The sequence below is a fragment of the Anomaloglossus baeobatrachus genome, chromosome 3 (genome assembly GCF_048569485.1).
Source record: "Anomaloglossus baeobatrachus isolate aAnoBae1 chromosome 3, aAnoBae1.hap1, whole genome shotgun sequence".
In the NCBI taxonomy this organism is placed as follows: domain Eukaryota; kingdom Metazoa; phylum Chordata; class Amphibia; order Anura; family Aromobatidae; genus Anomaloglossus; species Anomaloglossus baeobatrachus.
In genome coordinates, this window is record NC_134355.1 from 324443251 (window position 1) to 324468300 (window position 25050).

Here is a 25050-nt window from a genome sequence, read left to right on the forward strand (position 1 = left end):
CTCCATCGCTACCATCTTACGTAGGAAGTGCATGAGGCGTCTCAATGTGTGCGACTGGTTCTTAAAGAAGAGATTGCAGCCCGTAGTGAATGCTGTTTGTCTAGCGGAAGCTTCACTATCGCTGAGAGAGTATGAAACTCCATGCCTAGATATGTTAGCGATAGGGTCGGGGTCGGATCTGACTTCAAAAAGTTGATGATCCACCCAAAACTCTAGAGAGTCTCCAGCGCAACGTTCGGGCAGTGTCGGCATGTTTCCTAAGAGAGTGCCTTGACAAGTAGATCGTCTAAATATGGGATCACAGAGTGACCCTGAGAGTGCAGGACTGTGACTACTGCTGCCCTGACCTTGGCGAAGACCAGTGGGACTGTCGCTAGCCGGAAGGTAGAGCTACGAACAGAAGGTGTTCGTCTCCTATAACGAAGCGTAGAAACGCTAGTGCTCTGGATCAATCGGCACGTGTGGATAAGCATCCTTGATGCCTAATGATGCTAGGAAATCTCCTTGGGACATTGAGGCGATGACATGGCGGAGGGATTCCATCCGGAACCGCCTGGTGTCCACGAGCTTGCTGAGCAGTTTTAGATCCAGAACGGGACGGAACGGCCCGTTCTTATAGGCACCGCAAATAATTTGGGGTAAAAACCGTGACCTTGTTCCTGAAGAGGAACGGGGGTCATCACTCTTTCTGCCTATAGAGTGCACCCTGTTTGCAGAAGAGCAGCGGCTCGGCCGGGAGGTGGAGAAGTTCTGAAGAATCGAGTTGGAGGACGAGAAGTGAGCTCTATCCTGTACCCGTGAGACAGAATGTCTCACACCCAACGGTCATTGACCTATGGCAGCTAAATATCGCCAAGGCGGGTGAGCCTGCTACCGACCGAGGATGCGGAGAGAGGAGGCCGCAAGTCATGAGGAAGCCGCCTTGGAAGCGGGTTTTCAGACTGTCTCTTTTTTGGGCGTGACTGAGCCCGCCAAGAATCTGAGCTCCTCTGATCCTTTTGAGTCCACATTGGACGAGGAAAAAATGGGACCTGCCCGAGCCTCGAAAAGACCGAAACCACGACTGCCTCCTGCTCTGTTGGGGTTTGTTGTGTCCGGGCTGAGGAAAGGATGAATCCTTACCCCTGGACTGTTTAATGGTTACATCCAAACGCTCACCAAACAGTCGGTCAGCAGAAAAAGGCAACTGGTTAAGCAACCTTTTTTGGAAGCAGAATCTGCCTTCCATTCACTTAACGAGCAGACCAGGCTCTGCTTAAAAACACGGAGCAGCGGAGGCTACTGCCGTACGGTTCGCAGAGTCTAGGGCAACCTGAATCGCGTAAGAAACAAATGCAGACATTTGAGAGGTTAAGGATGCCACCTGCGGCACAGATGTACGTGTAACCGTGTCAATCTGTGTAAGACAAGCTGAAATAGCTTGGAGTGCCCCAAGGGTGAGAATGCTGGAGCCAACGGTGCGCCGACAGTCTCATAGATGGATTTAGACCAGAGATCCATCTGTCTGTCAGTGGCATCTTTAAGTGCAGCTCCATCTCCCACTGCAACTATGGATCTAGCTACAAGCCTGGAGATTGGAGGATGCCGCTTGGGACACTGGGTCCAGTCCTTGACCACGTCAGGGGGCAGGGATAACGTGTATCCTAAGCCGTTTGGAGAAGCGCATATCTGGATAAGTGTGGTGTTCCTGGACTGCCTCTCTGAAGGCAGAGTGGTCCAGAAAAATACGTGAAGCTGACTCCTCCACTGGAGGAGCTGGGTGAGAAATAACCAACATTCTATTGATGGACGCTATAAGATTATTCACTATGGCGTCACCATTAGGTGTATCCAGATTGAGAGCGGTCTCAGGATCAGAATCCTGAGCCGCTACTTCCGCCTCATTACACAGAGAGTCCTTCTGCTAGGACCCTGATGAAACCGAGGGCCGCTCATAGTGAGCCCGCTTAGGCTGTCTGGGACTGACGTCTGTGCAGAGCCGTGACTCTGGGATGCGTGTGACATTCCCGGAGCTGTTAGTTGTTCACACTGAGGGGGGCCATGGATCAATGATTCAACAGTGCCCATGTTGTGAGAGACATGTCCGGACTGCTAGGCTTCTAGTATCATAGCCATAGTCTCAGAAAATCTGTCAGTAAATACTGCAGACACCGTCCTCATCCTCTGGCCATTAGCAGAGACTCCGGCTGAGTTGGATATAATGGGGGTCTATGTAACCTGCCGGCCGTATAGCCGTACATGCTGTACCGGCTGCATAGAAAAACATGTGGTTCTGCACCTTTGTTTTACACAGAGAATATGCTGATAACTCCTCCGCACAATCCAGGAGGGTATATACAACGTGCGACCAAACAGTGCAATGTATATAGTACAAGCATATCTATAAGTGCACTTCTGCACTAGTGGGGTTAGCACCACAGGTGCTGCTTAACGCCTGTTGCAGCGATTGTGTGACTATCAGAATGCCAGGGTCTTCCACACTTGTCTCTGTATCGTACAGAAACTGACACTAATGGCTGCCGGCGTCCTGTGTAAAGAAGGAAGCCGTGGGCGTGCCTGAGAAAGTGCGGGAATCCGGTTTCACAGTGCACACAGTGAGAGGGGTGGAGTATGCAAAACATACTCCAGCTCTCAGCGCTGCTGTGCTATGCAGCGTCACGCCCCTACCCTGACTGTCAGGCCTGTGGGCGGTAACGAAGGGAGACTAGGCCCAGAAGCCGGGGACTCGAGTTAATAAGCGCGGCCGGCATATCAGTGCTGGCCGGCGCGGAAGTCCCCGGCGCACCACAAATCCCAGCGGCGCCTTAAATAAAAATGGCAGCGGCGGTTAGCGCAGTAGTCACCCAATACACTAACACACCCAGCAACGCTGTGGTGTGCGATGGCACTAGTGCGGACAGCGCCGCTGTCCCTGGCGCACTAACACACCCAGCAGTGCTGCCGTGTGTCTGCGCGGTCCCCACAGGGACACAGAGTACCTCCATGTAGCAGGGCCATGTCCCTGAAGATACTCCGCTCCATGTCCAGCAGATACCAGGGGCTGTGGATGGAGCACGGTCTCAGTGCCTGGAGACCGATAGAATCCCACTTCACCCAGAGCCCTGTAAAAAGGGATGGGGAAGGAAGCAGCATGTGGGCTCCAGCCTCCGTACCCGCAATGGGTACCTCAACCTTAACAAACACCTCCGACATGAAGTGGGGTGAGAAGGGAGCATGCTGGGAGCCCTGTATGGGCCCTCTTTTCTTCCATCCGACATAGTCAGCAGCTGCTGCTGACTAAACAGTGGAGCTATGCGTGGATGTGTTGCCTCCTTCGCACAAAGCACAAAACTGGTGAGCCAGTGATCCCACTGGGGGTGTATAGCCAGAAGGGGAGGGGCCTTACACTTTTAAGTGTAATACTTTGTGTGGCCTCCGGAGGCAGTAGCTATACACCCAATTGTCTGGGTCTCCCAATTAGGAGCGAAAAAGAAATGCATGGGTGAAAATGCAGGGGCAAAAAACACACCGAAACACGGCAAAAACCTATGCATTTTTTTTATGCGCTTTCTGGCCAAAGGTGCATTTTACTGTCAGAGGGTGTGTTTTTGCTGAAGAAAAAAGAAGAAACTATAGTGTGCACACATAGCCTAAAGCTGGTTATACAGGTAAAATACAGTGTTGGTGTACTAATGCGGTGTCTGCTTTCTAATAGTGAAAAATAGTCAGATAAATTGTCAAAAAAATACAACAAAAATAAGACATAGCAGAATTGCACAAAGTGGCAAATGATCAGACGGCTACCCATGTCACTTGTGATCTATCATATCTGCCTTTATTGACTAAAAATACATTAGTTTACAGTAAGTCGCATATCATTTCCAAATGACAATGGGTCAAAATTGCCTGACATATGTATATTGGAAGCTTTGCGGTTTGTTTGCCTCGGGTAGAGTCATGCGTCTGCATTATTGTAGATCGTCAATAATGACACATTGTTCCCAAGATTTTTCATTACCTATCAGCAAACTTTTCAGTCTTCTATAATCTTCATTTATCTCAAAATAATCGCCAGCAAATATCAGTAGAGGTTTTGTTCCTTCTGGACACTTGGCAGTCTGTGAAGAAAAACACAAGACAGGGGACTATCAAGGTCTCATGCATCCAATTCTGCATATTTTAGTATGAGTGTTCACAATATGAGTGATGCAAACGGTTCCTACACACCATGACATAGAAAAGGTTATGTTAGAGGTTGCTGGAATGAGCGATATCTTCAATAATCGACTTAAGTGAGATGATAGTGAGCGGGCAAAGCTTCTATACCTGCACCATGTCTGGCGGGAACAACCCATTACTGGATTATTCACACTATTGCTGCTACGGTAGTCCCTTCAGTTCCGCAGTGATGACACCACAGTGGTGGTACTAGATTAAAGGGAACCAATCACCAGGATTTCCATATATAACCTAAAGCCAGTGCTATACTGCCACTATCAGGTGATTCTATACATACCTGTAGTGGTCAGCTCGGATGTATAGGTTTTGAAATCGAAGAAAGTGAAGTTTATAAAATCATCAGTTTCTTGAGTGACAGCAGCTGAGGATCAGATAATAGCGGGGGATCGGGGATTCATAGTTATCCCCTCCCCCTGTTAGAATTAGCATAAGTATTATACCATCGATTTACTTTGACTTGCAGGACCTGTGCTGAGGACATACCCAGCATGTAACCAGTAGGGGCGGGGCTTCAGATAAAAAAAGCTGATACCAGGAAGCAACATTTTTCTGTTGGCTGAGGCGCCACCCCTTCTGGTCACATGGGTATAACCTCAGCACAGGTCCTGAAAGTCAAAGTAAATCGATTGTACCCCCCCAGATTTTATCCGATCCTCAGCTGCTGTCACTCAAGAAGCTGATCATTTTATAAACTTTACTTTCTTGGATTTCAACACCTATGCATCCGAGCTGAAAAACTAAAGGTATGTAGAGAATCAGCCTGATAGCACCAGTATAGCACTGGCTTTAGGTTATATACGAAATCCTGGTGATTGGTTGCCTTTAACCACTTAACAACCGCAGGCAGTAATATAACGTCCTAGTGGTCAGTGTTACTGCCTGCAGTCTGCCGCGATCGGCGCACATCTCAGCTGATTTTCAAAAATAGCAACAAAGAAGGGAATTTTGTTTACTTACCGTAAATTCCTTTTCTTCTAGCTCCAATTGGGAGACCCAGACAATTGGGTGTATAGCTTCTGCCTCCGGAGGCCACACAAAGTATTACACTTAAAAGTGTAAAGCCCCTCCCCTTCTGCCTATACACCCCCCGTGCATCACGGGTTCCTCAGTTTTAGTGCAAAAGCAAGAAGGAGGAAAGCAAATAAATTGGTTTAAAGTAACTTCAATCCGAAGAAATTTCGGAGAACTGAAACCATTCAACATGAACAACATGTGTACACGAAAAAACAACAGCCCGAAGGGAACAGGGCGGGTGCTGGGTCTCCCAATTGGAGCTAGAAGAAAAGGAATTTACGGTAAGTAAACAAAATTCCCTTCTTCTTTGTCGCTCCATTGGGAGACCCAGACAATTGGGACGTCCAAAAGCTGTCCCTGGGTGGGTAAAATAATACCTCGTAATAGAGCCGTAAAACGGCCCGTTCCTACAGGTGGGCAACCGCCGCCTGAAGGACTCGTCTACCTAGGCTGGCATCCGCCGAAGCATAGGTATGCACCCGATAGTGTTTGGTGAAAGTGTGCAGGCTCGACCAGGTAGCCGCCTGGCACACCTGCTGAGCCGTAGCCTGGTGCCGTAAAGCCCAGGACGCACCCACGGCTCTGGTAGAATGGGCCTTTAGCCCTGAGGGAACCGGAAGTCCAGAAGAACGGTAGGCTTCGAGAATTGGTTCCTTGATCCACCGAGCCAGGGTGGATTTGGAAGCCTGTGACCCCTTACGCTGACCAGCGACAAGGACAAAGAGTGCCTCCGAGCGGCGCAGGGGCGCCGTACGGGAAATGTAGATTCTGAACGCTCTCACCAGATCTAACAAATGCAAATCCCTTTCACATTGATGAACTGGATGAGGACAAAAAGAAGGTAAGGAGATATCCTGATTGAGATGAAAGGTGGATACCACCTTAGGAAGGAATTCCGGAACCGGGCGCAGCACCACCTTGTCCTGGTGAAACACCAGGAAAGGAGCCTTGCATGACAACGCTGCTAGCTCAGACACTCTCCGAAGTGATGTGACTGCTACTAGGAAGACCACCTTCTGCGAAAGGCGAGAAAGAGAAATATCCTTCAAAGGCTCAAAAGGTGCCTTCTGAAGGGCCATCAGAACCCTGTTCAGATCCCAGGGTTCTAACGGCCGCCTGTAAGGAGGGACAATGTGACAAACCCCCTGCAGGAACGTGCGTACCTGAGAAAGCCTGGCAAGACGCTTCTGAAAGAACACAGAGAGCGCTGAGACTTGTCCCTTAAGGGAGCCGAGCGACAAACCTTTTTCCAATCCTGATTGAAGAAAGGCAAGAAAAGTGGGCAATGCAAATGGCCAGGGAGAAAATCCCTGATCAGAGCACCAAGATAGGAATATCTTCCACGTCCTGTGGTAGATCTTGGCAGACGTTGGTTTCCTGGCCTGTCTCATAGTGGCAATGACCTCTTGAGATAACCCTGAAGACGCTAGGATCCAGGACTCAATGGCCACACAGTCAGGTTGAGGGCCGCAGAATTCAGATGGAAAAACGGCCCTTGAGACAGCAAGTCTGGACGGTCTGGTAGTGCCCACGGTTGGCCCACCGTGAGATGCCACAGATCCGGGTACCACGACCTCCTCGGCCAGTCTGGAGCGACGAGGATGGCGCGGCGGCAGTCGGCCCTGATCTTGCGTAACACTCTGGGCAACAGTGCCAGAGGTGGAAACACATAAGGGAGTTGAAACTGCGACCAATCCTGAACTAAGGCGTCTGCCGCCAGAGCTCTGTGATCGTGAGATCGTGCCATGAATGCCGTGACCTTGTTGTTGTGCCGGGACGCCATTAGGTCGACGTCCGGCATCCCCCAGCGGCAACAGATCTCCTGAAACACGTCCGGGTGAAGGGACCATTCCCCTGCGTCCATGCCCTGGCGACTGAGAAAGTCTGCTTCCCAGTTTTCTACGCCCGGGATGTGAACTGCGGATATGGTGGAGGCCGTGGCTTCCACCCACATCAAAATCCGCCGGACTTCCTGGAAGGCTTGCCGACTGCGTGTTCCGCCTTGGTGGTTGATGTAAGCCACCGCTGTGGAGTTGTCCGACTGAATTCGGATCTGCTTGCTTTCCAGCCACTGCTGGAACGCTTTTAGGGCAAGATACACTGCCCTGATCTCCAGAACATTGATCTGAAGGGAGGACTCTTGCTGAGTCCACGTACCCTGAGCCCTGTGGTGGAGAAAGACTGCTGCCCACCCTGACAGACTCGCGTCCGTCGTGACCACCGCCCAGGATGGGGGTAGGAAGGATTTCCCCTTCGACAATGAAGTGGGAAGAAGCCACCACCGAAGGGAAGCTTTGGCTGCCTGAGAGAGGGAGACGTTCCTGTCGAGGGACGTCGACTTCCTGTCCCATTTGCGTAGGATGTCCCATTGAAGAGGACGCAGGTGAAACTGCGCGAAAGGGACTGCCTCCATTGCTGCCACCATCTTCCCTAGGAAGTGCATGAGGCGCCTCAAGGGGTGTGACTGACCTTGAAGGAGAGATTGCAACCCTGTCTGCAGTGACCGCTGTTTGTTCAGCGGGAGCATCACCATCGCTGAGAGGGTATGAAACTCCATGCCAAGATATGTCAGCGATTGGGCCGGTGTCAGATTTGACTTTGGAAAATTGATGATCCACCCGAAACTCTGGAGAGTCTCCAGAGTAGCGGTGAGGCTGTGTTGGCATGCCTCTTGAGAGGGTGCCTTGACCAGCAGATCGTCTAAGTAAGGGATCACCGAGTGACCCTGAGAGTGGAGGACTGCTACTACTGTAGCCATGACCTTGGTGAAAACCCGTGGGGCTGTCAGGCCGAACGGCAGTGCCGCGAACTGGAGGTGTTCGTCTCCTATGGCGAAGCGCAGGAAGCGCTGATGCTCTGGAGCAATCGGTACGTGGAGATAAGCATCTTTGATATCGATAGATGCAAGGAAATCTCCTTGGGACATTGAGGCGATGACGGAGCGGAGGGATTCCATCCGGAACCGCCTGGTCTTTACGTGTTTGTTGAGCAGTTTTAGGTCCAGGACAGGACGGAAAGACCCGTCCTTCTTTGGAACCACAAACAGGTTGGAGTAAAAACCGTGACCCTGTTGCTGAAGAGGAACCGGGACCACCACTCCTTCTGCCTTCAGAGTGCCCACCGCCTGCAGAAGAGCATCGGCTCGCTCGGGAGGCGGAGATGTTCTGAAGAATCGAGTCGGAGGACGAGAGCTGAACTCTATCCTGTAACCGTGAGACAGAATGTCTCTCACCCAACGGTCTTTTACCTGTGGCAGCCAGGTGTCGCAAAAGCGGGAGAGCCTGCCACCGACCGAGGATGCGGTGTGAGGAGGCCGTAAGTCATGAGGAAGCCGCCTTGGTAGCGGCACCTCCGGCGGTCTTTTTAGGACGTGACTTAGACCGCCATGAATCGGAGTTCCTCTGATCCTTCTGAGGCCTTTTGGACGAGGAGAATTGGGACCTGCCCGCGCCCCGAAAGGACCGAAACCTCGACTGTCCCCTCCTCTGTTGGGGTATGCTTGGTTTGGCCTGGGGTAAGGATGTATCCTTTCCCTTGGATTGTTTGATGATTTCATCCAATCGCTCACCAAACAAACGGTCGCCAGAAAATGGCAAACTGGTTAAGCACTTTTTGGAAGCCGAATCTGCCTTCCATTCCCGTAGCCACAAGGCCCTGCGTATTGCCACCGAATTGTCGGCTGCAACCGCCGTACGGCTCGCAGAGTCCAGGACAGCATTAATAGCGTAGGACGCAAATGCCGACGTTTGAGAGGTTATGGACGCCACTTGCGGCGCAGACGTACGTGTGACTGCGTCAATTTGCGCTTGACCCGCTGAAATAGCTCGGAGTGCCCATACGGCTGCGAATGCTGGAGCAAAAGACGCGCCGATAGCTTCATAGATGGATTTCAACCAGAGCTCCATCTGTCTGTCAGTGGCATCTTTGAGTGAAGCCCCATCTTCAACTGCAACTATGGATCTAGCCGCCAGTCTGGAGATTGGAGGATCCACCTTGGGACACTGGGTCCAGCCCTTGACCACGTCAGGGGGGGAAGGGATAACGTGTATCCTTAAGGCGCTTGGAAAAACGCTTATCTGGACAAGCTCGGTGTTTCTGGACTGCGTCTCTGAAGTCAGAGTGGTCCCGAAACATACTCGTTGTACGCTTGGGAAACCTGAAACGGAATTTCTCCTGCTGAGAAGCTGACTCCTCCACTGGAGGAGCTGAGGGAGAAATATCCAACATTTGATTGATGGACGCGATAAGATCATTCACTATGGCGTCCCCATCAGGAGTATCAAGGTTGAGAGCGGCCTCAGGATCAGAATCCTGATCAGCTACCTCCGCTTCATCATACAGAGAGTCCTCCCGCTGAGACCCTGAACAATGTGATGATGTCGAGGGAATTTCCCAGCGAGCTCGCTTAGGCGGTCTGGGGCTGCGGTCCTTGTCAGAGACCTCACCCTGGGATCTATGAGACACCCCGGGAGGACATTGTTGTTCCAACTGAGGGGGACCAGGGTGCAATGATTCCACAGTGCCCATGGTCTGAGATACCGGTCTGGACTGCAAGGCTTCTTGTATCTTAGCCATAGTCTCAGAAAGTCTATCAGTAAAAACTGCAAACTCCGTCCCCGTCACCTGGACAGTGTTAGCAGGTGGTTCCCCCTGGGCCACCCTTAGCAGAGGCTCCGGCTGAGTAAGTGCCACAGGGGCCGAGCATTGCACACAATGAGGGTCAGTGGAACCTGCCGGTAGTATAGCCGTACATGCGGCGCAGGCAGCATAGTAAGCCTGTGCTTTGGCACCCTTGCTTTTTGCGGACGACATGCTGTTGTCTCCTCTGAGCAATCCAGGAGGGTATATAGCCAAAAATCAACCGTGCACCATACAGTGTAAAGTATAGCCTATAATCATATAATCTATATGTACACTTCTGCACTAGTGGGGCCAGCACCTCAGGTGCTGCTTACCGCCCGCTCAAAGCGGTTGTGTGATCACCAGAATCCCTGCCTGGGTCTCCCAGAGCTTGTCTCCCCTCTCAAGCGTCAGAAGAGCTGACAGGAATGGCTGCCGGTGTCCTGAGGAGAGGAGGGGGCCGTGGGCGTGCCCTAAAAAGTGCGGGAATCTGGTGCCCCACTGTGCACAGTGAGGGGGGTGGAGTATGCAAAGCATGTTCCAGCCCTCAGTGCTGACGTCCTGTACAGCGTCCCGCCCTTCCCCTGACTGGCAGGCCTGGGGGCGGGAAAAGAGTGAGACTAGGCCGCAAAAGCCGGGGACTAAAGTTATAAGCGCGGCCGGCGTATAAGCGCGGTCGGCGCGGTAGTCCCCGGCGTACTAACACTCCCAGCCGCGCTGCAGTGTGAAATGGCAGCGCGCGGTCAGCGCGGTAGTCCCCAGTAAACTAACACACCCAGCCACGCTGCAGTGTGTGAAGGCACAAGCGCGGTCAGCGCTGCGGTCCCCGGCGCACTAACACACCCAGCAATGCTGGAGTATTTCTGTGCGCGGTCCCCACGGGGACACAGAGTACCTCAAAGTAGCAGGGCCTTGTCCCTGACGATACTCGGCTCCTTGTCCAGCAGAGTCCCCAGGGGCTGTGGATGGAGCACGGTCTCAGTGCCTGGAGACCGATTAGGATCCCACTTCACCCAGAGCCCAAAAGGGATGGGGAAGGAAAACAGCATGTGGGCTCCAGCCTCCGTACCCGCAATGGACACCTCAACCTTAACAACACCGCCGACAAGAGTGGGGTGAGAAGGGAGCATGCTGGGGGCCCTGTTATGGGCCCTCTTTTCTTCCATCCGTCATAGTCAGCAGCTGCTGCTGACTAAGCTGTGGAGCTATGCGTGGATGTCTGCCTCCTTCGCACAAAGCATGAAAACTGAGGAACCCGTGATGCACGGGGGGTGTATAGGCAGAAGGGGAGGGGCTTTACACTTTTAGTGTAATACTTTGTGTGGCCTCCGGAGGCAGAAGCTATACACCCAATTGTCTGGGTCTCCCAATGGAGCGACAAAGAAACGTATTATAAAATGTACTCACAGCAAAAAGGGCAACCAGTGTTTATCGTTGATGCAGTTATAATGGCGCTGTCACATATTGCCAGCGCCATTTAAAGGGTTAATCGGCACGAGCAGAATCGTTATCTGCTCGTGCCGATTAACCTAGCAGGCACACATCTCAGCTGTGAAAATCAGCTGAGTACTCACAGCAAAAAAGGGCAACCAGTCCAGTTAGCCCAGGCCAACACATCTAATGCACAAACAGGATGCAGACAAGCCTCTTTTTGCTGTGAGTACATTTTATAATACATTTTTGGGGGAGTTTTTATCTCCTCTTTTTGTTGCTATTTTTGATATTTATCAGTGTAGGGACCCGCAAGCGTGAGGATCCGTGATGAGGATTGTGGGCTTACGTACATTGGCCAATTTACAAACTAATACCTCACATATATTTTATATGTATTTTTTGCACTTTGATTATGCGGGGTGCAGCCGGGCCTCTTAATACGGCCGTGCATAGTGGAATTTCTGTCCCTTACGTGCTGCAGTGAGTAGTGTCCGAGTAACCCGCCTAATCTAATAGTAAGGGCGTGGTAATAGGTTGCTGGCTGGACACCATGCGCATACAAGTGTGAACAGTGCCCTATGCGCGCCACTAGTGTGCAATTTACCTTGCACCTGTGAAGTGTCCATCATGTTGAGAGGCTTGTCTGCATCCTGTTTGTGCATTAGATGTGTTGGCCTGGGCTAACTGGACTGGTTGCCCTTTTTTGCTGTGAGTACTCAGCTGATTTTCACAGCTGAGATGTGTGCCTGCTAGGTTAGGCTACTTTCACACATCCGGCTTGAGCTGTGCGGCTCAATCCGGCTGTGCAAGCTATGCAACGGATGCGGTGAAAACACCGCATCCTTTGCATAAGTTTTTCCTTTGCGGCCAGTCCGGTTTTTGCCGCTTGCGGCATGCTACTGAGCATGCGCAGTGGCAAAAACCGCATGCGGCGGCCGGATGTGGTTATTGCCGCATCGCGCCGCATCCGGCCGCCATAGGCAAGCATTGAAAAATGTGCCGCATCGGCCGAATGCGGCGCGATGCGGTTTTTTTTGCCGCACGAAAAAACGTGCCAGGCAACGTTCCATCCGGCCGCCGCATCGGCTAAATCTGCCGCATGCGGCAAAAACCGGACGCAAGGCCATGCGGCACAATGCGGCACTAATTAAAGTCTATGCAGGAAAATCGCAACCGGCAGCAAAAAAAACCGGTTGCGATTTTCCTGCAAAGTGCCGGATTGTGCCGCATAGCAAAAACCGGAGGTGTGAAAGCAGCCTTAATCGGCACGAGCAGATAACGATTCTGCTCGTGCCGATTAACCCTTTAAATGGCGCTGGCAATATGTGACAGCGCCATTATAACGGCATCAACGGTAAACACTTACTTACCGGCCAATACCGGAAGTCACGAATTGTGATCACATGACTTCCAGTGGTTGTCCTGGTAGCACAGGGTCATGTGATGACTCCTGTAGCTCACATGAATTACTTTCGGTTTCACTCGGCCCGGAGCTGAGTGAGACAGAAAATTAGCATATCTGCTGTTTACAGCTGTATAGCTGTGATCAACAGATATGGCAGAGCGATCAGATTCCTGATCCACATAATCCCCTTGGGGGACTAAAAAATTAAAAAAAAACCTAAAAGTTCAAATCACCCCCCTTTCGCCCCATTGAAAATTAAAGGGTTAAAATTTAAAAAATATACATATTTGGTATTGCCATGTTTAGAAACGCCCAATCAAAATATAAAATCAATTAATCTGATCAGTAAACGGCGTATCGGAAAAAAAATTCCAAATTCCAAAATTACGTTTTTTGGTCGCCACACATTTTGCGCAAAATGTAATAACAGGCGATCAAAACATAGGATCTGCGCAAAAATGGTACAGTTAAAAACGGCAGACTGAGACGCAAAAAATAAGCTGTCACTGAGCCATAGATCCCGAAAAATGAAACCGCTACGGGTCACGGAATATGGCATAAAACGTGCGCCACTTTTTTCGGACAAACCAGATTTTTTTTTTTTAATCCCCCTAAACTTACACGTTTGGTGTCTACAAACTCGCACTGACCTGAGGCATCACACCCACACATCAGTTTTACCATATAGTGAACATAGTGAATAAAATATCTCAATAGTGCTATCACACTTTTTTTTTTGCAATTTTTCCACATTTGGAATTTTTTTGCCGTTCTCTAGTACGCTATATGGTAAAACGTAAGGTTTCATTTAAAAAGTACAGCCTCGTTCTGCAAAAAATGAGCCCTCACATGATTATATTGACTGATAGATAAAAAAAGTTACGTCTCTCAGAAGAAGACTGGCGGAAAAAAAACAAAACAAAAAAAAAACGGAAAGCGAAAAATCGTCCGGTCGTGAAGGGGTTAAATTAATCATTGATGTGTTTTTCATTATACAATTTTCTAGCCTGTAACCAGTCTTTGAGAAATCTCAGAAGACCCTAATGGGGTTCAGTAATGCTTTGACGTGGGACAGATTTAGAGCGCATGCATGGTTCACTTGGTTAACTTAAAAGAGGTAAAGCAGTTCAACTGAATTTCTCTTCAACGGACTTTATCAAGTTATTGAAACACAAAAAGAAAAAGAAAATGTATGTCAAAAGTCACAAAGACAAAGAGGCGCCCAACCAAAAGCAAACAGTAACCAGAGAGGTGAAACATACCTTCACATCTTGTAAGGACACAAACTTCTCCAATCCTAGCTCAATCATATCCAGCACATGAAAATCAAACATTCGCCCTAGGAAACAAATATTTATATAGTCGCATGGAGAAAAGAAAATGGCAACATTTGCATAATCCGAACCTCAACTACATGAAAAAGCTGAAAGACTGATCAATGATTAGCCAAAGATCGAATGTTTGTTGCTATAATGCTTTGCATCCTAGTTTTGCTTTACAGTCATCAGAATGTAACGTCTGCCAAACACAGACTATGTTAGGTAATCTGTAAGAACCTGTGTTAAAAGTGACAGTATAGGGACAAAAGTAATGAGACACCTATATATTTGACCTACAGGTCTATATGATGTCCCATGCTGAACACTATTGGCATTAATATGGGGTTGGTTCTCTTACTGAATCTTCCATTTTTCAGGTAAGGCTTTACACGACCTTGCAGAGTGTCTGTAGGAATTTTTGCCCATTATTCCAGAAGAAAGGTCAGATACCAATATGCTGGATGAGAGGACCTGGCGCAGTATCTGCATCTTAGTTTGTCCCTAAGGTGTTTGATGACATTGAGGTCAGGGCTCTGTGTGGCCAGTGAAATTCTCTCACAGCATACTCACCCAACCATGCCTTTATGGACCTTCGTTTATGTACTCTGGTAAAGAAACGATCCTTCCCCAAACTATTCCCACAAAGTTGGAAACATACAATCGTCCTGCATGTCCTTGTTTGCTGAAGCATTAAAGGGGTATTCCAATTTCCAAAATCCTATCCTAATATGTAGTAGGTGTAGTAATATTATTATTATTACTACTTTTAACAGCTAATACCTCAAAATCAGAAATGTAGTATAGTTCTTCTAATTCACTGTCACTTACCTTATGTCCAGCGCATTGCAGGACTTTAGGTATCCATTAATAGCAACTAACTGTGACTGTATGTGTGGTCGGAACCATAGATGCCTAAGGTCCTGCAATGCCCTGCACCTAAGGTAAGCGACACCGTGAACCAGAAGAACTAGACTACATTTCTAATTTAAGATATTTGCTAATATTATGATTATTATTACTACACCTACTGCATATTGGGATAGGATCTTGGTGATGGGAATAACTACTTAAGGTTTCTCCTCACTGTAACCAAGGGGCCTAAGGCAACTGCTAAAATCTAACCCCATAGCATTACACCATATTTTTCACATAAGACATACTTTTCCTCCCAAAACTTTGGGAGGAAAAGGAGGGGTGCGTCTTAAAATCCAAATGTAGCTTACCGGGGGGGGGGGGGGGTGGGGGGGGGGGTCAACGGAGACAGGGGTAATACTATGTGGTGTGCTGCCAGCGCTGCTGGTCTGTGCGACACTGTTCTGTGCATCGGGTGGCGACGCTCTTCTCTGTGTGGGGACGCTCTGTTCTGTTAACGGCTGCTCCGTTCTGCTCAGCTGCTTCATTCTGCTTGGCTGCTGCTGTGTGCGGCCATTCTGAAGATGTCGGCGATCAGGGTTTCAAATAATGGCGCCTAGGGTCAGCGCGTGCGCAGATGAAGCTCTGAGCTCAAGCTCATCTGCGCACGCGCCGACTCCGACCACCATTGTTTGAAGCGCTCACCACCAACATCTTTAGAATGGCTGGTGACTCACCGCCCCTCGCACAGAGCAGAGCGGCATCACCGACCCCGCACAGAGCAGCACCTGCAGGGAGTATCCTGGCCACCTCTATACTATTGGCAGTATTTCAGTACTCTAGTACCGCCCCTGCCTCCTGTGACCTCCACTCCACTGCTGCCCCCTCTCCCTGGTAAGACACCACCAGATTATAAAACAGACATCACATTTTAGGGCAGCACGGTGGCTCAGTGGTTAGCACTGCAGTCTTGTAGCACTGAGGTCCTAGATTCGAATCCCACTAAGGACACTATCTGCAAGGAGTTTGTATGTTCTCCCCGTGTTTGCGTGGGTTTCCTCCCACACTCCAAAGACATACAGATAGGGAATTTAGATTGTGAGCCCCAATGGGGACAGTGTTCCTGATGTATGTAAAGCGCTGCGGAATATGTTAGCGCTATATAAAAATAAAGATTTTTTTTATTTATTTATTTTTTTTTACCTTTTTTTCCCTCCAAATTTGGGGTGCGTCTTATAAAACGAAAAACACAGTACCTCTTGCACCAAACTTTACAGATGTCACAATGTAGTCAGGCAGCTAACATTCTCCTGGCATTCAGCAAACCCAGACTTGTCTATCAGATGGCTAGATAGAGGAGTGTGTTTCATCACTCCACAGAACACATTTCCACTGCTCCAGAGACCAGGGATAGTGTGCTTTACACCACTCCATCTGACACTTGGCATTGCACTTGGTGATGCAAGGCTTACAGCTATCAGCTTCTTGGGCAGTTTTTGTACTGAAAATGCCAGTGGAGGTTTGGAGCTCTGCAGTTATTGATTCAGCAGGGCGTTTCAAATTTTTGTGCACTCAGTGACCCCGCTCTTGTCATGTCATGGATGAGGTGCTGTGGTTCATAAATGTTTCCACTTTTCAATAATACCACTCCGCTCATGAGGGAATATTTTAGAGGGAAGAAACTTCATAAACTGATTTATTACAATGGTGGCTGCTATTACAGGACCACACACAATAATTGTAACGACAGACTACATGGACTAATAGGAGATTAATATTAGCCATCTGCGGCATTGGAACGGAATACAAAACCTGAATTCAGCAATAAACTTGTGTCCCCAAATACTTTTGTCTATATAGTGTAGATACGGCGCGCACCTAATAAATAATCATATGCCAAAGCCCTCCCTCTACTTCATACTAAAAAAGTGGCTCTTTATAGTCTACACCATTAACTTGCTGCAAGGAAATTCCTTTGATTCTTGCAGGGATTAGTATTTGGTTGAATTAATCAGCCTATTGGCAGCTGATACACAGACAACAGACTTCTTAGAGGTCTCATCAGTTCTCCTAACATGCCTACAATTTTGGTCTATGTGCACAGCAGACCCCACAGACGCTCACTGACCAGGGTAAGTCAATGGTCATTGTGGGGGAAAAAAAAAATCACAGCACACACTAGTCTTTGTCAGGACTTCTGCCGAAATGTGCGTTGGGTAGCGGGTGGCGCCATTCCAGCAGGAGGAGATATCAACAGGTTAGGTTCACCGTTTTTACACTGATTATTTTGTTGTTTTGTTATCAGTACGTCCATTGCCTCATAATATAGCCACATCTATTTTCTTTGGGCACTTTTATATTGGGATCTGGCTTTGTATACTTTTTATACATCTTTTCTCATTTGATGATTCCCCCCCCATCTCCTCCTATTGATTGGCGCTGCCATCTTGTGTACCATTCTGTCATGACACCCTCTTATTTTAAGTTTTCACAATAAAGATTATTCTTATTTTACTTTGACTTCTGGTACTTTTTTCTGTTAAATCGGTTTGATTATTCTATTGGAACCTTCTTATAACCATATTAATTTTTGAGTTTGGGTGATGGATATAAAATAATTCATTATTTAGTATACAGACATTTTTCATTGGTTTCCACCCTTTTCTCTAGTTTTTGGCTGAAAATTGGTGGGTAGTTTGACATGGGGCAGTTTGGTATCATTTCAGGTACACGGAGTTGATCATAAATGGCATCTAATAATAATAATAATCTTTATTTCTATAGTGCCAACATATTCCGCAGCGCTTTACAATTCAGGAGGCTCATATACATATACATATCATATACATATACATATACAAACAAGTAACAATTATAGAAGATACAATATTTAAAGGGAAAAATGGCAACCCTGCTCGTGAGAGCTTACAATCTACAATGAGATGGGGGGAGGGGCAAAGTACATATGCTTATTTACAATGACAATCCAGCCATCTCATGGGGGATAGATAATGGCTTCCTGGACCAGTTGGCCAGAGCCTTGAGATGCATTTGGGTGCCATGGAGTCTGACGTGGGGTTATGTTCTGAGAAGTTGTAGAGGGATTAGGTGAAATTAGTTTGGCTAGGGAGTGTGATAGGCCGCCCTAAAAAGATGCGTTTTTAGGGAGCGTCTGAAGCTGAGTAAGTTGTGATTTGTCCTAACTTCTTGGGGTAGAGCGTTCCAGAGGTTTGGTGCAGCTCGGAAGAAGTCTTGGATTCGGGAGTGGGAGGTTCGAATTAGTGTGGATGTTAGTCAAAAGTCATTTGCAGAGCGTAGAGAACGGGTGGGATGATAGAGAGGAGGGTGGAGATGTAGGGGGGTGCTGCACTGTGGAGAGCTTTGTGGGTGAGAACAAGCAGTTTGAATTGGATCCTGTGATATATGGGCAGCCAGTGCAAGGACTGGCAAAGAGCAGAGGCATCCGAGTAGCGGTTAGCCAGATAGGTGACCCTGGCTGCTGCATTAAGGATGGACTGTAGAGGGGAGAGTCTAGTTAGGGGGAGACCAATTAATAGAGAGTTACAGTAGTAAAGGCGAGAGTGGATCAGGGCCATGGTGAGGGTTTTTGTCGTTTCCCTTGTGAGAAAGGGGCAGATTCTAGAGATGTTCTTGAGGTGCAAGCGGCAGGTGCTGGCAAGAGATTGTATGTGGGAGGTGAAGGAGAGATCAGTGTCAAGTATAACACCCAGACAGCGGGCCTGCAGCCTAGGACTTATCGTTGTGCCACACACAGAGAGGGAGATGTCAGGTTTAGGAAGGTTGGGAGATGGAGGGAAAAGCAGAAGTTCAGTTTTGGAAAGGTTAAGTTTCAGATAGAGAGCAGACATGACATTGCAAACTGCAGTCACGCCTGTGAAAGCTCAGGGTATGGCATAATATGTATACACATAATACTGAATGGCGTAAGTTTAGGTACCCACTTTAAACTATTACATTTTATAGAGAGCAATCTACATATAGAGTCCGCTTACCAAAGATCAAGTTGTTAGGACGCTTCTTATTATGAGACCCAAACACGAATAATGAACAGTCGGATTTCTTAGCAAAAAACTCCTATAAAAAGAAAATAGCTGAAGAATATATATATTGATGCTAATACAATTTGTAATGTAATAAGTAAATTAACCCCTTCACGATCGGCCGATTTTTTGCTTTCCGTTTTTTTTTTTCGCCATTCTTTTTCTGAGAGACGTAACTTTTTTATTTTTCAGTCAATATGATCATGTGAGGGCTCATTTTTTGCAGAACGAGTTGTACTTTTAAATGAAACCATCAGTTTTACCATATAGTGTACTGGAAAACGGCAAAAAAATTCCAAATGCAGAAAAATTGCAAAAAAAGTGCGATAGCACTATGGTTTTTGAGATATTTTATTCACTGTGTTCACTATATGGTAAAACTGATGTGTGGGTGTGATGCCTCAGGTGAGTGCGAGTTCGTAGACACCAAACATGTATAGGTTTACTTTTATATAAAGGGTTAAAAAAAAAAAAAATCGGAAGTTTGTCCGAAAAAAGTGGCGCACGTTTTACGCCATATTCCATGACCTGTAGCGTTCTCATTTTTCGGGATCTATGGCTCAGTGACGGCTTATTTTTTGCGTCTCAAGCTGACGTTTTTAACGGTACCATTTTTGCGCAGATGCTACGTTTTAATCGCCTCTTATTGCATTTTGCGCAAAAGTTGTGGCAACAAAAAAACGTCGTTTTGGCGTTTGGAATTTTTTTGCCACTACGCCGTATACTGACCAGATTAATTGATTTTATATTTTGATAGATCGGGCGTTTCTGAACGCGGCGATACCAAAAGTGTGTATATTTTTTTAACCCTTTAATTTTCAATGGGGTGAATGGGGGGTGATTTGAACTTTTAGGTTTTTTTTAAATTTTTTAAAACTTTTTTTTAACTTTTTTTTATTTTACTAGTCCCCCTAGGGGGCTATTGCGATCAGCAATCCGATCGCTCTGCAGTATCTGCTGATCACAGCTACACAGCTGTAAACAGCAGATACGCTCTCTCTCTCTTTTGCTGTGCCGCTGGCACAGCGAAAGTGAGAGCAAGTCATGTGTAGTAAAGGAGTCATCACATGACCCTGTGCTACCATGACAACTATCGGAAGTCACGTGATAGCGTCACTTGACTTCCGGTATCGGGCGGTAAGTAAAAGTTTACCACGATCGCGCTTATAATGGCGCTGTCACGTATTGACAGCGCCATTTAAGGGGTTAATCGGCACGAGCAGATAACGATTCTGCTCGTGCCTAGCAGGCACACATCTCAGCTGTGAAAATCAGCTGAGATGTGCGCCGATCGCAGCATGCTGCCGCCGGAGGACCGCGGGCAGTAACATTATGACATTTAGGACATAATTTTACTGCCCGCGGTCGTTAAGGGGTTAAGGTGTATGCACACAATTCATTTTCGCTCACACTTTCACATTTGAGGCAAAAAATTGAGTAAAACAACATCAGCTATCAAAAGTGTTGAAGATAGAGAGTGACATATAGTGTAATGCTAGGAAAATCTCCCATATGACCTGACAACAGTCGTGGAGGCACAATTGTGCATTTGGCACTACAGCTGCATGGTCAGAGTAATAACAACGAATTTCAGGCCAAGATTCCTAATAAGTAAAACCCCAGGGTGATACTCAAAAGGTCTTTTATGGATTCTGTGTCAACTAAACCATCCAATATGTGTATGTTCATGACAGATATCAGGTCAGGCTGGAAAGGGATCCACATGGTACCCTTTGAAGCACACCAATCACTAGGATTTTCCTATATAACTTTAAGCCAGTGCTATACGGGCACTATCATGCTGATTCTATACATACCTTTAGTTGTCAGCTAGGATGTATATGTTTTGAAATACAGGCAAGTAAAGTTTGTAAAATGAAGTTTTTTGAGTGACAGCAGCTACTAATAGCAATAGCAATTCCCGCCCCCCTTGCCTGTGTGTCCTCCCACTTATTTATGCTAATTCCATTATAGAAGTATTTTACTAATGGTTGTGGCTAAATCATGTTGGCTAAAAGGATCAGTGCTAATGGCATACCCATGTGATCAGAAGGGGCGGGGACTCAGCCAACATAGCTGATACCAGGAAGCAATATTATATTTGTTGGCTGAGGCCCCGCCCCTTCTGATCACATGGGTATGACATCAGCACAGGTCCTTTTAGCCACCATGATTTATAGCCACAATCTTCTAAAATGGAATTAGCATAAATAATAGATAGTGGGAGGACAGACATGCAGGAACCACTATGAATACCCACCCCAGCTATTAGCTGATCAGCAGCTGCTGCCAATTAAAAAACTACTCATTTTGCAAGCGTTTCAAAACCTATACATCCAATCTGACAACTAAAGGTAAGTAGAGATTGAGCCTGATAGTGCCAGTATAGCACTGGCTTTAGGTTATATAGCAAAATCCTGGTGATTGGTGCGCTTTAAAGAAATCAGTAGCGCTATATGATTTCTGTGTGTGGCCCTGGACGTATGCAATCAAAATACATCTCATACTTAGAATTGAGGAAAACGAATTTCACTTGAGAATACATTTAAAACTTGCAGTCATTCGTTGGGACTTACCAGGGAGGTTGGATCTTCAAAAGGCCTGGTCATATTTTTCCTAAAAAGATACAATTCCTGAGTTATATAAGAACACCACAAATAAAATATTGTAAAATCATGCAAGTAATGACAAATAGATACAAGTGTAGATACAGATCACAACATAACTTAAAGCTAGTATGTATTATCCCCAACAATGTACCATAGGTCAGGTAAGCTGCTGGTCATTCTCATGGGGTGACAGGGCAATCATTGGCTGGCCCCATCAGAACAACAGACTGGGATCTCATGGTCATTTGTAATGTGCTTTTGCACCCAGTAAGAAATGGTAAAGTGATAAAAATGTAGAAATTAATGAAAGTAGAATTCAGGATGACATTGCCAGCCAAAGTGACAGAGCTCTGAGCCCAGGATTTACGCAATTCATTACTTGTGTGGTCAGACAGAACACCTATGATATACAGTTTGTATGTCTGCATTTATGTATGCAAGGCCTCCTTCACACATCAGTGAGTCCAGTACGTGTGACGTCCATTTTTACACGTACTGGAGACATGGACACACGTACACCCATTAAAATCAATGGACCTGTGCACACGTCCATGTTTTCACATGGACCGTATGTCCATGTGGAGCGCACACACGTCAGTGTGCTCTACACAGCGACATGTCAGGTTTTTCCGACAGCAAGAGTGTCACACGGACCGCACACCGATGTGAGCCATATGACTCGTACCGGAGACTATACCTTTCCCTTGCCTTAAAAAAAAAAAAAAAAAAAAAAAAAAAAAAAGAATAATTTTTATAACTTACCTGCCTCCGGGCCCACTTATTATGCTCATAAATATTCACTGCACTGACCGCGGACCCGGAAGTAACAGCACCGCCAGAGAGAGGTAAGTACACAAGTTCATCCTGTCTCTGTGCTAACCAGATATCATTTGGATAGAACACGCTGAACACACACAGGGACACAATGGTGGCCATATGGACCTTCACACATGTGTTAGATGCATGAACGTGTGGACTCAAAGGACACAAACATAGAACCCAAATAGGTATATAGAAAACATGTATACACAATTTTATAACTTACTTTTTATACGTCACACAGTTTGGCTTTTTCAATAAGTGCTGAAAAACAAAATTAGTCCATGATAGATTAAACTGATTTGTAGCTTATCAGTTTATAAGCAGTTATGTGCACACACCGAGTATTTGGTGAGGTTTTTAGCTCAGTATATATAAGGCTATGTACACATACTGAGTATTTACTGAGTTTTTTACCTTAGTGTTTGTCAGAAAAAACAGGAGTGGAACAGTCAGAGGAAAAGTATAATAGAAACATGATCACCACTTCTGTATTTTTACCTACTCCTGGTTTTCTCTTACAAATACTGAGGTAAAAAACTCACCAAATACTCAATGTGTGCAAGTGGCCTTACATATACTGAGGTAAAAAAACTCACCAAATACTCAACGTGTGCACGTGGCCTTACATATACTGAGGTAAAAAGCTCACCAAATATGCAATGTGTGCACATGTGGTCTTACATATACTGAGGTAGAAACTCACCAAATACTTAATGTGTGCACATGGCCATAGAGAGCTGGCGTTAACTCATGCAGTATACAGACCAAGGCTGGAAGCACACAAATTTTAACAAACAGTGGATACAAGAAGATGTGTGTACACACAGCGTCAGACTGGCTGCTGGAGGAATCTCCAGCAATACCAGGACTGGCCGCGGTTACCGGAGCTCTTCCCTGAGCTCCGGAGTGCAGCCTGGACTGAACAGCGAGCACTGAGTGATTGAATCCCCGGCAATTGTGGTTCAGTTCATGACAGCTGCAGACAGGCCGGGCTGCACTCCGGAGCTGTCACGTGAGCTCTGGATTGCAACCATCATGAACTGAACCGCAATCGCCGAGGAATCACTCAGTGTTTCCGGTTCAGTCCTACAAACCCCGAGTTCAATCTAGGCTGCACTCTGGACATCAGGTGAGAGCTCTGAAGTTCAGTGCAGATAACCGAGGCCAGGCCTGGTAATACTGGAGATTCCTCCGGTAGCCAGTCCGATGCGCGCCACACACACACACACACACACACACACACACACACACACACACACACGAGTAAATGACTGCAAAAAGGGCCCTGTAGCAGAGAAATCCAAAAATTTAGTTTCGCATGACAGAAAGTCTGGCTTGAGTCCTACCATAACTAAAAGCCAAACATCTGACTCCTTCATAGCTTGTGTGATATTACTAATAAAATTACTGTAATAAATAACATTGGGGTTTTCATCACCATTGTATAAAATTCAAGTTATTCATATAGAACAAGAAACAATTTATTGGAATACTTTTTTTCACAGAAAAAGAATCCTTTTAGATGACTGCGAGAAACAAAATGCAGCAAGTGTTTCAGAAATAATACACTAATATTCCATAACGTAATTCTGAAGCCGGAGTTCGTACATGTCTTCCTGCTCCTCGGCCCCGAGTACCAATGACTCGCTGACACCACCACTAATATCCCATTGTGACTAGAGTAAAAACGACCAATGCAGACTGACTGAGCTGTATGCGGTCCACCACTATTGTCTAGAGACTAAAGACAATAAATTATATGGAATTATTCAACTGTATCAGAACAACAGCTCAACATCTTAGAATTTCTAATTTGGGCATAGGAACACCAACGAGATGGAGCTGACTATTTGAATAAAGCAAAATCACGAGGCTTTGTTATCACTAGCGTCTGTCGCTCTCTGCCCATCAGGATACTGCAGTGCTATTCTGTACTGTGAGATTTGGAAACCTGATGGACTCAAAACAATAATATCCATCAGAATGTCGTCATGGCTTCTGCAACAGGTAACGCCACAGTGTCGGCCTTTAAAGTGTACTTGTCACAAAGTGCTCGGACACATCATCATGCGCCAATAGACAGGCCGAGGGTGTGACTGAATGCTCATTAGCCTATGTAAAAGCGACAGTCCGATGTACAAGCATAAATCTCATTTGCTTGGTGATTGGATGATTCATTTATCGGCAGCGCGTCATAACCAATGGGCTGCAGACACCATAATGCTGTGTGGGGCTAGAACTGATAAAGCTCGTACTGCCACCATCAGCTTTTTTCAGCCTGTGTAAAAGAGCTGATCAACTTGAATCTAGGTGATTGACATTCATTAAAAACCAAGATCCGTCAATCTGAATGCATCTATTTTAGGCCTCTTTCACACGTCCGTGCAAAACACATATTTTGCACAGTCCGTGTGTGCTCAGCGTCTGTGCTCAGCGTGTGTGCTGTCAGTGTGCTATACGTGTGACATCTGCATAGCACACGGACAGCATAAACTTCTATACTTACCTGTCCATGTTGCCGCTGTGTCCGGCGCTGCTGCTGCTTCCGGTCCTCAGTGTAGTGCATATGCAATGAGTGAGGATCAAAAGCAAGTGAGCGCAGTACTGGAGACATCAGTGGTGGAGACTGGTGAATATAGAAAAGTATTTTATTTCTCAAACACGTGGTTTTCTCCGGTACGTGTCACACTGATGTC

General features: G+C 46.9%; 1 protein-coding gene across 1 annotated transcript in view; it reads right to left on the minus strand.

Annotated features, from left to right (window-relative positions):
* The window catches only part of RPF2 (ribosome production factor 2 homolog), a 42889-nt gene that overhangs the window by 14016 nt on the left and 3823 nt on the right, over positions 1–25050 (minus strand). Inside the window, exons 3-7 of the mRNA XM_075338339.1 lie at positions 22578–22615; positions 21500–21539; positions 18876–18957; positions 13954–14030; positions 3998–4097 (exon numbers count right to left, since the gene is read on the minus strand). Coding sequence (XP_075194454.1) covers positions 3998–4097; positions 13954–14030; positions 18876–18957; positions 21500–21539; positions 22578–22615 — 337 coding nt within the window. The remainder of the gene's footprint in view (positions 1–3997; positions 4098–13953; positions 14031–18875; positions 18958–21499; positions 21540–22577; positions 22616–25050) is intronic.